The 15,450-nt window shown below is 40.0% G+C and overlaps 1 protein-coding gene across 2 annotated transcripts in view; it reads right to left on the reverse strand.

Moving 5' to 3' along the window:
- Positions 1 to 15,450, reverse strand: part of DNAJC3 (DnaJ heat shock protein family (Hsp40) member C3) — a 78,905-nt gene that overhangs the window by 50,191 nt on the left and 13,264 nt on the right. Inside the window, exons 2-3 of one of the 2 annotated variants that reach the window (XM_029936526.1) lie at positions 10,300 to 10,410; positions 13 to 76 (exon numbers count right to left, since the gene is read on the reverse strand). In XM_029936526.1, the coding sequence (XP_029792386.1) occupies positions 13 to 76; positions 10,300 to 10,410 (175 nt within the window). The remainder of the gene's footprint in view (positions 1 to 12; positions 77 to 10,299; positions 10,411 to 15,450) is intronic. The other variant, XM_029936527.1, reaches the window with a different exon arrangement.

Here is a 15,450-nt window from a genome sequence, read left to right on the forward strand (position 1 = left end):
GCTGCTTTTGATTTGCCCATAGCTAAAAAGACTGTAGCTCTCCGATAGTAAGCAATATAGTTATCTGGGTCACCATCTGAAAATTAAAATAATAAATATTAGCTCTTGGTAATTTATTTAAAAGCCCAAATCACCTAAACCGTACTATGATTTGCAATTCCCTTAAGGCATTGAGTCTTTTCATCAATAATGGGTCGAGTTGACTAGCAAGATCACTACAAATAAATCTGAAACAGGATGGGCAAACTATAGTCTCTGAGGCAAATCCAACCCACAGGCTTCAAGAATACCTTTTACAAAGAAAAAAAAAATCTTTCACATTTTCAAAGAGTTGTCAAAAAATAAAAATAAAAATAAATGCACAGAGACTGTATGGCTGCAAAGCTTAAATGTTCATCATCTGGCTCTTTAGAGGAAAAGTTTGCCAACATCTGATCTATAATATTAACTATATTCGACTTATAACTTTTTATAAGTATGTAATTCAGTCTTTGTCTTTACTGAAATTTCCTTAAGTAAAATACTGATTGAGGGGCCCCTGGGTGGCTGAGTTAGTTAAACATCTAAGTTCAGCTCAGGTCATGATCTCATGGTTCATGAGTTCAAGCCCATGTCAGGCTCTGTGTGGACAGCTCAGATGCTGGCGCCTACTTCAGATTCTGAGTCTCCCTTTCTCCCTCCACCACTCATGCTCTGTTTCTCTCTCTCAAAAATAAACATTAAAATTTTATTGAAAAATACTGATTACAAATGTGACTATACTTGATTCACAAGATTTTAAAAGAAGTATAAGGGCGCCTGGGTGGCTCAGTCGGTTAAGCCTCCGGCTTCGGCTCAGGTCAGATCTCACGTTCGTGGGTTCGAGCCCTGCATCAGGCTCTGTGCTGACAGCTAGCTCAGAGCCTGGAGCCTGCTTCCGGTTCTGTGTCTCCTTCTCTCTCTGTCCCTCCCCCTCTCATGCTCTGTCTCTCTATCAAAAATAAATAAAACATTTAAAAAATAAATAAAACATTAAAATTTTTTTTAAAAATAAAAGAGGCCTTGCCTCAGCTTCTCTAAAAAAAAAAAAAAAGAAAAAAGTGAGTCTAGTCAGCATAACTGGCCAGAAGAATGATTTGATATCTGTCACTGTTAACTGATTAGCTCTGAAAGTAAAAGAAAATTCATCACATGTCAACAGTAGTTATCTGGGCAGAGAGATCAGATTTTCTTCTTTATACTGAATATACATATCCCAAAATGTTTCATAATAAACATGAATTACTTTTATATTCATTAATTTTTTTAAAAACTTAAGTTTTCCATGACTTACTTATACTAAGCAAAAATAAATACTAGAAATAACATGACTTAAGACCTGGAGTTTACATCATACATGATCATCTCCATATGTCCAAATCCTCCTCAATTTTTGAGGCACAGCTCAAATGACTCATTTGATGACACATGTGAAAATATACCTTCCATTCCCTCAATTTCCATAACATTCTATAATATAGCATACCTCTTATTGTGCCCATAAAACTTATCACTTCCTCTGGTATCAATTATTTATACACACACCTCAGTCTAGAGAAAATAAACTCCCTGAACTCATTCTAGTGTCTCCATAGCATCTGGCCCACAGGTACTCAAATAAAAGGAAATGGAAACAAATTCCTGATCACCACAATCAGTGCCAAAAGTGAGACCTGCCTGGGACAAGCAAGTGGCTAAAGTCAGTACAGACATGGCTTCCTTTGGTGTTTCATTTCCACCGGACACTAGTACTCAGCAGGTCCCTGGAGCTAGCGAGCCTTCCCACAGGGTCTCCTCACCGCTACCCTACCCCAGGAGCTCCTCCCTCGCTTCTGGCCTTGATTCCTGGGTCCTTCTCATTGAGAAAGCCCAAGAAACCCTTCACATTAGCTTCTGTTTGCTTGCCCTAGGGCCATCCTGCTGTGGACAAGGAGGAAGCACGCCAACATCAGCCCCACCACAGACCGAGAGAAACATTCCCCAGCCTCCGGATGAACATGGTCCCCTGCCCGTGGGTCTTCCTTCCAGAGCCAGGTCCGTAAACCCAGGAAGAAATGTTGTGTTGTCACACTGTCCAACCAGCAGAGGTTCTCAGAGCAGACAAGAGAGGGAGGGGCTGAGGTCTCTGCTGCATGGCCCACCCTCTGGTCCCTGCGGTCATCCCAAGTTGGCAGAGGGTCTGGCAGACACTGCCATCTCTTGCTTGTGGAAGAGTTGCTGCTTGTAGATTCTGACCTAACTGGTCCGGGAAAGGTCTTCCATTTGGAGTGCTTTCCATCCAAAAGGCAAAGCAAACAAACATCTGGTCACACGGTCCCCTTCCCCCTGCCAGCCACCCCACTTGGGGAGTCCAGAAAACCAACCTGGCTCTTAAAGAGATGTGCCTCACCAAGATACTCAGATCATTCTCCCATTAGAAATCAGCAAAGGCATTTTGAAAACCAGATGTTGGCTTTTTTGAACTCTGTATCTATCTAGTTCAAGAAAAAAGAAAAAGAACGCTTAATGCTAGCATTCGGCAACTTATCAAAAGGGTACCTACACTAAAAACTGCACTGGACTTCTATTTGGGGAAAAACTGACCATTTCAGTCCATTTAGAAAAACCACCAAGGAGGATTACATAAGACATAGTTTTTGTGTTAAATATTTGATTATACATATATATAAAATGTCTATATTCAATAATCTGGAGCATCCACTTTCATTTACTTTATTCTTCAGTTTTTATGTATTTTTAAGATATGAAATGAGATTAGAGCCCCATTTTATAACAACGAACTTACAACTTAAGGCATCAGGTTGCCTGGGTGGCTTAGTTCAGTTAAGCATCTGACTTCAACTCGGTCATGATCTCACTCACGATCTGTGAGTTTAAGCCCAGCTTCAGGCTCTGTGCTGACAGCTCAGAGCCTGGAGCCTGCTTCAGATTCTGTGTCTCCCTCTCTCTCTGCCCCTCTCCTGCTCATGCTCTGTCTCTGTCTGTCTGTCTCTCTCAAAAATAAAATGAAAACATAAAAAATTAAAAGTAAAAAATAATTAAAATAATTTAAAAAGTTAAGGACTCAAATGACAATGGCTCAACAGATGAACCAAGAGTCAATGTTCTGGCACCTGGGGGGCTCAGTCTTAAGCATCTGACTTCAGCTCAAGTCATGATCTCACAGTTGGGGAGTTCGAGTCTCACATTGGCTGAGCTTGAGCCCTGCTTCAGGTGAGCCCTGCTTCTCTCTGTCTTTCCTCCTCCTACCTCCCTCGGCCCCTCCTAGGATTTTCTCTCTGCTCCTTGTTCACTTGCATGCTTACTCACTCTCTCTCTCAAAATAAATAAATAAATGTACTCTTTTTTTTTCCACTTTTTTTTTCATGTTTTCAGTGAACATCTTGTTTGTTTTTTTCAATATAATTTATTGTCAAGTTAGCTAACATATGGTGTATACAGTGTGCTCTTGGCTTCAGGGGTAGATTCCCGTAATTCATCACTTACATACAACACCCAGGACTCATCCAAACAAATCCATCCTCAGAGCCCCTCACCCATTTTCCCCTCTCCCCAACACGCCCCATCAACTCTCAGATTGTTCTCTGTATTTAAGAGTCTCTTATGGTTTGCCTCCTTTTCTGTTTGTAACTATTTTTTCCCCTTTCCTTCCTCCATGGTCTTCTTCTCAAGTGCCACACATGAGTGAAAACATGATCTCTGTCCTTCTCTAACTGGCTTATTTCACTTAGCATAATACCCTCCAATTGCACCCACGTTGCTACAAATGGTCAGATTTTATTCCTTCACACTCCCAAGTAGTTTTCGATTGTACATATAAACCACATCTTCTTTATCTGTTCATCAGTTGATGGAGATTTAGGCTCTTTCCATAATTTGGCTATTGTTGAAAGCGCTGCTACAAACACTGGGTACATGTGCCCCTATGCATCAGCATGCCTATATCCCTTGGATAAATTCCTAGTAGTGCTATTGCTGGGACGTAGGGTAGTTCTAATTTTTAATTTTTTGAGGAACCTCCACACTGTTTTCCAGAGCAGCTGCACCAATTTGCATTCCCACCAACAGTGCAAGATGGTTCCCATTTCTCCACATCCTTGCCAGTATATGTTGTTTCCTGAGTCGTTAATTTTAGTCACTCTGACCAATGTGAGGTGGCATCTCAATGTGGTTTTGATTTGTATTTCCTTGATGATGAGTGACATTAAGTATCTTTTCATGTGTCTGTTAGCCATCTGGATGTCTTCTTTGGAAAAATGTCTATTCATGTCTTCTGCCCATTTCTTCACTGGATTATTTGTTTTTTGGGTGTTCAGTTTGGTAAGTTCTTTAAAGATTTTGGATACTAACCTTTCATCTGATATGTCATTTGCAAAATCCTCTCCCATTCTGTCAGTTGCCTTTTAGTGTTGCTGATTGTTTCCTGTGCAGTGTAGAAGCTTTTTATCTTGATGAGGTTCCAATAGTTCATTTTTGCTTTTATCTTCCTTGCCTTCAAATCAATATTCTTAGCTGTATAGGGTCACTTGAATGACAAAACAAAATAGCTTTCCCTAGGTCTTCATCTTAAAATACCAGCAGTTCCTAGAACTAGTGTCCATTCCTATATCATTGTGTATGAAGTAGCAACTGAACAAGGATTGGTTTTAAAAATTCATGTTTAGGGGCATCTGGGTGGCTCAGTTAAGCGTCCAACTTCTGCTCAGGTCATGATCTCACGGTTTGTGAGTTCAAGCCCTACATCGGGCTTTGTGCTGGAGCCTGCTTCAGACTCTGTGTCTCCCTCTCTCTCTGCCCCTCCCTTGCTCATGCTCTCTCTCAAATATAAATTTTAAAAATATAAAAAATAATAAAACATTAAAAAATTTTAAAACAAAAAACTTATGATTAGTTTCTCATAATACAAAAATCTGATAACCTTGAGAATATTCACTTATCCTGTTATCCATTCAATATACAATACAGTTCATTATTTAAAATACTTGCAAGCCTACCTATAGAAATAGATTTCATGTGAAAACATGCCATTCAAATTGTTGCTAGTTTATTAGAAATTTGAACATGAGAGATGGATTTAAAGTCTAATCTTCAAACTATCAAAGAATTCAAATATGAGGAAATCAACTGTAATAAAATACAACTACTATCTGAAGAAAATACATCAGAAAGACATTTACAAATCACGTTATAAACAGTGGTAGTGGAAAACAGAAAGAACACCACACATCAAAATACAGGAAAATTTTATTCTTGCTCCCAGCTAACCCAATTCTTCCCCTCCTTTCAAACTTTTACTGAGGACCCACCAGAGATTAAAATAATAATGGCAAAATAGGATACTGCCTATCTTTAAAATCTCTCTCTCTCTCTCTCTCTCTCTCTCTCTCTCTCTCTCTCACACACACACACACACACACACACACACACACACACACGGGGGGGGGGATATTACTCGCCCATAAAAAAGAATTAAATCGTGCCATTTGCAACATTATGGATGCTTTATGCTAACTGAAACAAATCAGAAAAAGATAAATACCATACGATGTCCCTTATTTTACTTTTAAAGATTTTAGTTTTAAGAAACCTCTACACTCATTGGGGCTTGAACTCACAACGCCAAGATCAAAAGTCACAGGCACCCTCCATATGATTTCACTATGTAGAATCTAAAAACCAGCATAAACAAACAAACAAAAAACAAACTCTTAAGTATAGAGAACAAACTGATGACTACTGGATGGGGTGGGGTAAAGAGATGGGTAAAATAGATAAAAAGGACTATTTTATAAATAAGTCAGAGATGAAACACACAGTATAAGAATATAGTCAATAATACTATAATAATGTTGTATGAGGACAGACGACTACACTTTTCATGGTAAGTGTACACGGAATCATGTGTAGACCTGTCAAATCACTATGTTGTCCACCTGAAACTAACATAACTTTGTATACTAATTATACTTCAGTAAAAATAATAATAATGGTAATAACAACAAGCTTCTACCTAGCCTTAAGAAGTTCACAATCTTTTGAATTAGAATGTGATGTTTAAAACGTCACTAAACTACTTCCTTTCCTTCTGTCTAAATGTGACTAGTAAATGCCCATCCCCCCATTTCCCAAATGAGGTCCAAATGTGATGAGAAAGCACCATGATATGTTTGTGACAAATAAATGCAGATGCTGGGAGCCACATCGGTCTTGCTGGATGACACAGTCACAGCGAAGAAATGGCAGACATTTGCACAGCTCCTGTCATGAGGCAAAACTGGTATCTCCTATTATCGGCTCATATTGGGAATGGACTGCTGTTATTGATTAGGCCTCATGATGTTCCAAATCAGACCGATATTCCCCGCACAGATACCTCATGAGAAGAAGCATATTCCCACCTCCACAAAGAAGATTTTAGGCAAAGCACTCAGATGTTTGCCAAAAGGCTCTTCTAATGAGCCTTGCAGACCCAAGACATAAAGGGGGGGCTAAGAACACAAGAGTTATGATTAACTCTAGCCAGGAGAAGAGTCTAACTTAGAGATAAGAAACAGACAAGGACCGAACATAAGTTGCTAGATATATTTTTGCTAATTGGAGTCACAAATACCTTCCCTTACACTGACACCCATAACGAGGATGAATAATGAGGATGGGAAAGAGTAACTAAACATAAACCCATATATAAAGGCTGACATATTTAGGGCCCCTCTGGTATTTGCACTTTCCACATCAAACAAAAGGGTCTGCACAACCAATCGACTAACCAGTTCAAATACATTCTTCCTCTTGTAAACCAGACAAAATAACTCCTAGCCTATCTATATGTTACTCAACTTATGACTTAATCTTAGCATTATTGATAAAAACGAATGTGTATGTTATCCACTTTTCACTGAGAAAATCCTGTTGTGTTTTTAGTTGTGAGATTTACTACCAGTTCAAACAAATGTACATGATTTATCTGCTTTTTACTTAGAATATCCTATTTTCCTCTTTCCACTGTAATTAGGATAGTTTTGCCAGAATGCCTCTGTAAAACTATATCTGTATACTTTTCAAAGCATCCTATCATGGAGATTTGTTCGTTGTAAAAGTTCCACCTACTGATGTCCAGTTATCACGTAACCTATAAATTAAAGACACAAAAACCGACAGAGATGCCTGCCTGATGATCAGAAAGAAACTCAAGGCTCTCTCTGTCTCCCTTTTGCCAACACCGTCCATCCTTCAGGGACCCCTAGACCTGCTAGAGCTGGACTCCAAAATGTAGACCTAAATTTTGTTTTCTGATTTAGCAAAACTATAAATGTGATACTGATTTTCTTACCAAGCAAATGGAGAAACCTATCATTTCAGACATGCCTACCATTTAATCCACCACATTAAACAGTCACTCCTGCCAAAGATAGCTCAGACATTCTGTTAGGTCTATCAAAAAAGTGATTTCAGACCCTAGAATTCATTATCTCCTTAAGGCCATGCTGCGAGAATGAGAGTCAGATCATTTACATACTGCACTGCAGTTTTCTCTCATAATAAATCTCTAAACGATACTTGTGTCTGACTACTTCATAACACTGAAATGGATGCAACTGTTTCGGAAGACTAATTGGAAAGTGGTAATCAACATGCTTCCTTAAGTCACAGTTTCCAACAGATCAAGAATATTTCCCCATCTTAAATCTTAAAACTCCTGCCCAAAAATATTCATACGCCAGATACAAAAAAACTTCATATCACTGATAGACCTGTACCACTCTGTAGGAACAATTTCTATTGCTATTGAATTTTAATACATAAACCTTTCACTGTGTTAAAATGTAATCATAAAACAGACCAAGCCCAAGTAATTTTCAAAATGCACCCAGTAATTTTTCAAGAATGAAAATGGAAGGGTGCCACAACCATAAATAATGTCAACTACAGCATTATAATAGGAAATGATCCATTGATACAATGCTGCCAGCTAAATTCAATTACAAACTTTCACATTAATTTCTAATCACAGAAGTTAAAGAAATAAAGTATATCACAAAACTTAGAAGTTGGGAAGTACATTTAATGAACTCTTTACACAGTCAGTTTAAAGCAATGTATTAAACCATGAATGACACTTTGCCACAGAAGATCAGCATACACCTTACAGCAGCAAGTACACAAACTTGTGGCTACAAGTCAGGAGACCCGGACGAACTCACTATTGGAGAGAGGCTCTCCTTACCTCACTGGGCTCCCTGACGCAGCCAGTGTCACCACGCTACACACGAAGTCTGGTAAACGAGACAACTGAAACAGAGGATCTAACCTTCTTTTCTGATAAACACACTTTCAGTAGTAGGAGGGTCAGAAGGCCATGACACCACACCCCTCCACCATCTCCCATATACCGCCATCATATACAATTTAATCTTTATTTTCTACAGTTAGCTATGATCTGTGTTTGACACAAACTAAGATGATGAATGTCCCAAACTACACAGGTCTTCCCAAGAAATTATGGCACGTGCACCATCTGAGAATTGTTGCAACTCACCAAATCACGACCAATAAAAGAGCACAGCTCCCTGAACTCTGAATGCACTGGCGCTGCTTCCCGTTCTCCCTTCGCCGAATCTCACAAATGAGTCATCATGTCTTAGCTTTAATAACAGACATCTGACCGTGAATACAATATTTTATTGGGTATTTTGGGGAAGCACCATCTTAAGAGTTCAGGTACAGCAGAGAAGCTAAAGAAAAGTAGGCAGTCATTTTAAATGACTGTACCAATATGCCACGGCCCTTAATGTTTCTGCTAAAAAGGGAGATTAAAGAAAGCAAATAATAAAGTAGAAAGTAGATAAGAGGTATAAGTTTCTGCAAAATATTCTTGCAGTACTAGGGCAGAATCAATATTTTTCTAAGACATGCTTTATCTAAGACAATAATTGAAATATTTTTAATTACCACACTGCAGTTCAAGTCACCATCACTGGACTCAGTAATGACATAGTCATTTAGTATTCGGTCTCCAGTGAAAAGAAACTAGTGCAAACTGTTGTGCCGATTACCTACCACCTCCCAAGAGGAGCTAACTGCTAAAAGGGGGGGAGGGGGGAACTACCTAATAGAAACTTCACATAGTTAAGAAAATCTCATTAACACATCAAGTCTGTTTTTTAAAAGTCTTAATTTTCAGAATTATAAAAATTCTATTTCTACAGATCTTATATGGGTGCCTGTACCCTATTTTCAAAAAACATCTTTATATACATTATTCTCACCTAGTCTTCACAAAAAAATCCTTTCAGGTGGCACAGTGAAAACTGCTAGGAATGTGCAGGTAACTTGTATAAGTCTATATTTACTTACATAACTTGACTGATAATTAGGTGCAACACCAAGATTAAAAACCTTGGTTTCCTGTTATTCCAGAGGGTTAATAATACCAGTAATAAAAACATGAGTTTACCAAAAATGAGGAAAAATATTGCCAAACCAAAATCTAATTATATTCTGTTTACAAAGTAAATTACAGGAGTGGGATGACAATTCTGGTGAGAACTTTATCTTATCAAAAACAGAAGAAAACAAACAAAACACCCACCTCATTACCCTGCAGGTTAACTTGTCCCTCTTAACCATCCTAAATAAAGGTGAGAATGTATCATTTAATTTAAGAGAGGATTCTGAAAAGTCAGCTTCAGAAAGTCCTAGCACAGAAGCATACAGACAGTTCTTCAAGCCCTCACTGTGAACCTATTTATTGTGGCCATCTCGTTTCTCTCAGTCCCAACAGATTAAAAGCTGCACCAACAGTAGAAACTACAATTATAAGTGAGCAACAGGACAGCCTAAGTGATGGAGGAGGTCTGACCAACAAAGAAGAGGCAACGGACTACTGGACCCCTGCGAGGGCCTCAAAGTAAAAGAACTATACTTATGATCTCAAGTCATCAAGAAAATTGTCTTTAGTGAAATCTTTTAGTGGGGGGGCAAAAAACTACATAATACAAAAAAATAACTATATAATACATTGAGAAAAGCTTTCTGTCAAAATTTTGACTTATTCTTGATACAGTAGAAAGTCTAAGTTATCTGGAAAATTCTCTTGTGTTCGACACATATGCATTTAAGTGTTGTATATTTATTTTATTAATCTATTTCACCTAGAACCCTGAAAATACTTTTAAATGTTTTCTTTAAACATTAGATAATGTTTATTTTAAATGTTATCCAAATGCTATTAATTAGAAATCACGATGACGGCCCTGAGGGTTTGGGTTCCAAGATACAAACCTACTGCCGCATGAAACTGAGATAAAGCATCAGCCAGCTGTCCAGCTGCGAGTAACTTCTTGCCCAATTCAAGATGTTTCTCAACATCGGCATTTACTCCACATTCAGCACCTAAAAACAACAACAAAAAAAATCAGTTAACTTTCCAGGACCAAGATTCAATTCTGAATAAAATGTTTAAAATATAGTTATCTGCCTCTGGCATTTACTCAGATAAGGAGAGTCACAGAAGCTACAGAGTGATAAAGAAAAGGCAACAATAGAGCACAGGGTTTCATTTTACAGCAGAGAAGCCCCCAAAACACACTCTGGTCATATCACAAGAATGTAACCAGTCTCAGAATAGATGGGAAACTGCATAACCCAGTAGTAAAAATACATCAAACAACAAAATCAGAATTCCTTTGTAACACTAGAATCTCACTTTAATAAGCATTATCATCGAGTCCACGCTAATATTCAAGTACTAATTAAGCATCTACAACACACCAGGCACCATTCTAGGTTTTGGGAATAAGTGAGCAACATACACCACACACACACACACGCACACCTCTGCCACTCACAGCACCTGACATCATGAAGGAAGGAGACAGACATGAGAAATACATAAACTACACAGTCTATTATATTAGGTGAGGAAGCACCATGGAAAAAAAATCAAGCCACCTAAGGGCGTCAGAAGTGCTGGGGTTTTCAGTATTAAAGAACATGGTCAAGGATGGGCCTCATGGAGAGGCGGACATCTGAGCAAAGGCAAAGGAAAGGAAGGAACTCATCAGGCAGATATGTAAAAAAAGAGCTTTCTAAGAGGAACCAGCTAGTGCAAGGGCCCTAAGTCAGGAGAATGCCAGCTTATGTCCCACAAACAGCAGAGAGACCAGGATGGGTACCCCAGAGCCAACAAGGAAAACAGTACTATAAGGTGAAGTCAGGAAGCAGAGGGCCTGACTATGTACAGCGTTGCTTTCACTTGGGGTAAAATGGGGAGCTCAGGAGGAACAGACAGAATGACCTGAACTGACGGACAACATGCTTCCTCTTCTCCTCTGAATTCATCCTTCACTGCCTGGCTTTAAAAATGGACTGGAGTTTTTAAGCATTTCTTCTTTACATGGAGCACAACACTACACTGTCACAGTAGAAGGTACCGAAGGGGCACTGCGGGAAAGATACCGTCAGGGTCCTGTTGCTGTTTTTATTTTGTTCTGGTTCCTACTGCACGGTGCATATGGGGAGGATACCCAGAGGAGCCCAGTACCAGCCATATGCCCCTGGGCCAGGCCCTCAGCAACCCGGCAGCCTTGACCAGGCACTACTTCCCATGAGGACACCATGAAGTCCAGGCTTTAGGCCCACACAGCACCCTGACTCCCCCAACACACAGGCCACCCAAGCTGGGCTCACCTACACCTGAGAGTCACCTCCCACTTGCGCAGCTACAGTGGACCAGCTCTAGTCCCTGCAATTCAGCAAACCTGTCTATCAGCAACTTTAGGTTTACCTGTACCTTCTCTAGTAAGGTCTAAACCCAACTCTGGAGTAGGAGTTCTCCTCCAAATTGTCCTTTCTTTGGGGACCATCTGACGGCCCTTGAGTATCCTTTGAAGCTCTCTTACATCTTTACATCTTTATAGTAATTCTCCTATCATAGCCAAACAATTCTTTATATTAAACTTCCCTCTTTTAAATTACTCTGTGGTCTCTTTCTCCTGAATGGACCCAGACTTATATACAGTTGGCACTGGGGAATGGTCCTAAAACAGAGACCCACAAAGACAGGATTTGAGGACTGGTTTGGTCATATCTTTGAGCTTGACTGCAGTGCTGAACTCACTGTCAATGAGAAATCATGTCACTAATCCATAGCAGGTATTAGAATTAATCAATAACCGTTGGTAGTTGACAGTAATCCCATGCTACTTGGAAAACTGAAACTACTGCACTTGACCCCAGTGACAGTAGTGATGAAGGTAAGGACTGTGGTTGGGGGGGACTCTTGAGTGCACTAGAGCACTCTCAGAGAGGAAGAAAGCAGCCCCGCTCAAACCCGCACTCAAGCCTCTCTCTGTGAGCTTCCGTGTCAGTCCTAACACAATTTTTCGGTAGCCACACAGCTGACTGAGCTGAAAATCAGATACAAAACTGAATGTGATGTGTGTAGAAGGGTGCACATGGAAACTAAGAAGCCAAAGCGTTTCTCATCTCCGGTGAGGCTGAGGCTAAGCTCTTCAGATGTTGAGCATGATGCTAAGTAGTGCCCAGAAAAAACCAGAACAGTCCTCACTTGGGAAGGTGGGATGAAGGACAGACAGGGAAGGAGCAGAAGAGAACCTTCTGGAGTGATGAGAATGTTGTAATCTTGATAGAAGTACAGGTCCACAGGGAGTTGCAGTTATCAAAACTCAGCAAATAGACACTTATAATATGGACATTATACATACATTTTACACCAAAAAAAAAGCTATTGATGATATGCATGTTAAAGTATTTAGGGAAATTTGTACTGATATTATTTTGAAATATACGTATTTATATTTCTGTATTTATTTTGAATTGGGGGAAGGACAGAGAGAGAGGGAGAGAGAATCCCAAGCAAACTCTGACTGTCAGCACAGAGCCCCACACACGGCTCGATCTCAAAAACCATGAGATCATGACCTAAGCCAAAATCAAGAGTCAGATGATTAATCAGCTGAGCCACCCAAGGGCCCCTTGAAATATATTTTTTCGAAAAGAATTAATGGGTCGATAGAGAAATGCCCAGATAAATGTGTGTTAAAAATAAGAATGGTAATTATATTAATGGCAGAATCCAGATAATGGATATAGGAGCATACACTATAAAATTCTTTCAACTTTGTGAAATGTTTAATGATAAAATTTTCGGAAAATATATAATATAATGTTGTGACAGGGGAATACACACAGGTCCTGTAAGGGCACAAGTTAGCACTTACAGTTAAATAAAAATGTGAAATTCAGGGCTTAATGGGTCGAGTGCCCAACTCTTGATTTTGGCTCAGGTTGTGATACCAGAGTCATGGGATCAAGCCCTGTGTCGGGCTCTGGGCTGAGTGTGGAGCCTGCTTAGGATTCTTAAGATTCATTTTTCTTTCTTTCTTTCTTCCTTCCTTCCTTCCTTTTATCTCTCTCTCTCTCCCCTTCCTCTCCTCTGCTCTCTCTCAAAAATAAATTTTTAAAAAATGAAAAAAATTTCAATTTCTCAGTCACACTAGTCACAGTCTAAGTGCTGGAAAGCTACTGGCTAGTATAGAAAATAGTGCAGAAGATACAGAACATTTCCCATTATCAAAGTAAGTTCTACTGGACAGCCCTAAGAGGGTTTTACTAAGTATCACCTGGAACCCAAAGGAAAAGTGGGGAGACTATTACCCACATGAAAAAGCCTTATGAGGGAAGAAAAATCCAGCATTCCAAACACTACGAACATCACATCTAAATGTCCAGAAGGAAGAGAACTAATGAGGCTCTCAGAGAAATTAAAGTCCTACATTTCAGCTCCCTCTCCTCTCCATCATGATTTAAGTATTCTGGAGTGGGTCACGTTAAGTGCTAGGTGAGTCTCATAAATAGCCAGCAGGGAAGAGGGAAACGTAAGATATCCCGTTACAATAATCCAGGTGACTTGATGGTGATCTGAGTGTGGAGCAGCAGCCGTGGAAAGAAAGAAGAGCAGATTGCTCAGAGGAATAGAAGAGAAAATGATGACTCCACTCGGCTTTCGCTGACTGTCCAGATGAGCAGGGCAAGTGAAGACAGAGCAGGAGTCCAGGGTCCCCGACGTCCACAGCAATGTGAGCAACTATGTGAGCCTGCCACCTCCGTCAGCAAAAGCAACTGAAGCCTTTACGTGCTCTAACAGAGCAAAGAGCTGAAAGAAATGCACTTCACCTTGCTATTTGCCCTACTAAACAGAGCAGCTTTTTCAGCTTCCAGGGTTCCTAGTTTCTGTGCAGAATCTTATTACCTTGGCTGCCTGCTGGACCCTCCACACAAGGAAGAAAGGGAAGAAGGGGAGGCAGGGAAGAGAAAACCTCAACTTGATGACCTCAAAAACTTAGGGTCCTGCAGAGCCCTGTTTGTTCGGGGCAACAATGTGAAGACGTCTACCCTATTTAATTAAGAGTGTGTAACATGCAGAGAAATTAGTTGGCATTTTCAATGGACTAGGAAAGCATTATTTTTCCTTTTATTTTTAAAGTGTTTATTTATTTATTTTGAGAGAGGGAGAGAGAATGAGCAAGGAAGGGGCAGAGAGAGGGTGGGGGAGAGAGTATTCCAAGCAGGCTCTGGGCTGTAAGAGCTGTAAGAAGCCATGACCTAGACCTGAGCCAAAATCAAGAGTTGGACGCCCAACTGACTGAGCCTCCCAGGTGATGTGAGAAACAAAAGCAGAGGAAATGGCAGATAACATTAAATTTCTTTATTACCTGCAACCCATTAACAACTACTTAGGTAAGGCTGGCCGAGTAAAACCTTTCTCCAGGAACTCCCTATTGTCTTAATGCTAATGCTTTGCTAGAGGGGAAAACAACCATACCTAGACAGCAACTAAGCATCCAGTACTCAGTGAGTCTTCGTTAGCTTAGGAAAACCTCATGGAAACTTCCCCAGGACTTTACCTCCCCCAACTCCCAACCAAATAACCAGTCTCTCCACAGGACCCAGGGCTGCTCTTCCTGCCCTGGGGGCGGACCTGTCCCTGCGCTTTAAAAAATCACCTTTTCTGGACCAAAGACGTCTTCGAGAATTCTTTCTTGGTCGTTGGCTCCAGATTCCATGAACTCCATAATCAACCCAAAACCTCATCACCAGGCACTCCTATTTTTTCCCTTTACAAATGAGAATATAGGCTCTTGTTCTGAAAATTCACTACGCAATAATGATTCAGAAACCAGTTATATTCTGATAGTGAGGGTCACCTGTACTTCCGCCTAATTCCACACCATCACCAAAAATATAACCTGCTTTTCATAATGCAGCCTATGGAAACCAATGTATTTCATTAAACAAATGTTACTGAATACACACTATGTGTAAAACTGTGGCCATAACTTGAGCGACTGGGTGGCTCAGTTGGTTAAGTGTCTGACTTCAGCTCAGATCATGATCTCATGGTCTGGTCGG

The sequence above is a fragment of the Suricata suricatta genome, chromosome 4 (genome assembly GCF_006229205.1).
Source record: "Suricata suricatta isolate VVHF042 chromosome 4, meerkat_22Aug2017_6uvM2_HiC, whole genome shotgun sequence".
Classification (NCBI taxonomy): domain Eukaryota; kingdom Metazoa; phylum Chordata; class Mammalia; order Carnivora; family Herpestidae; genus Suricata; species Suricata suricatta.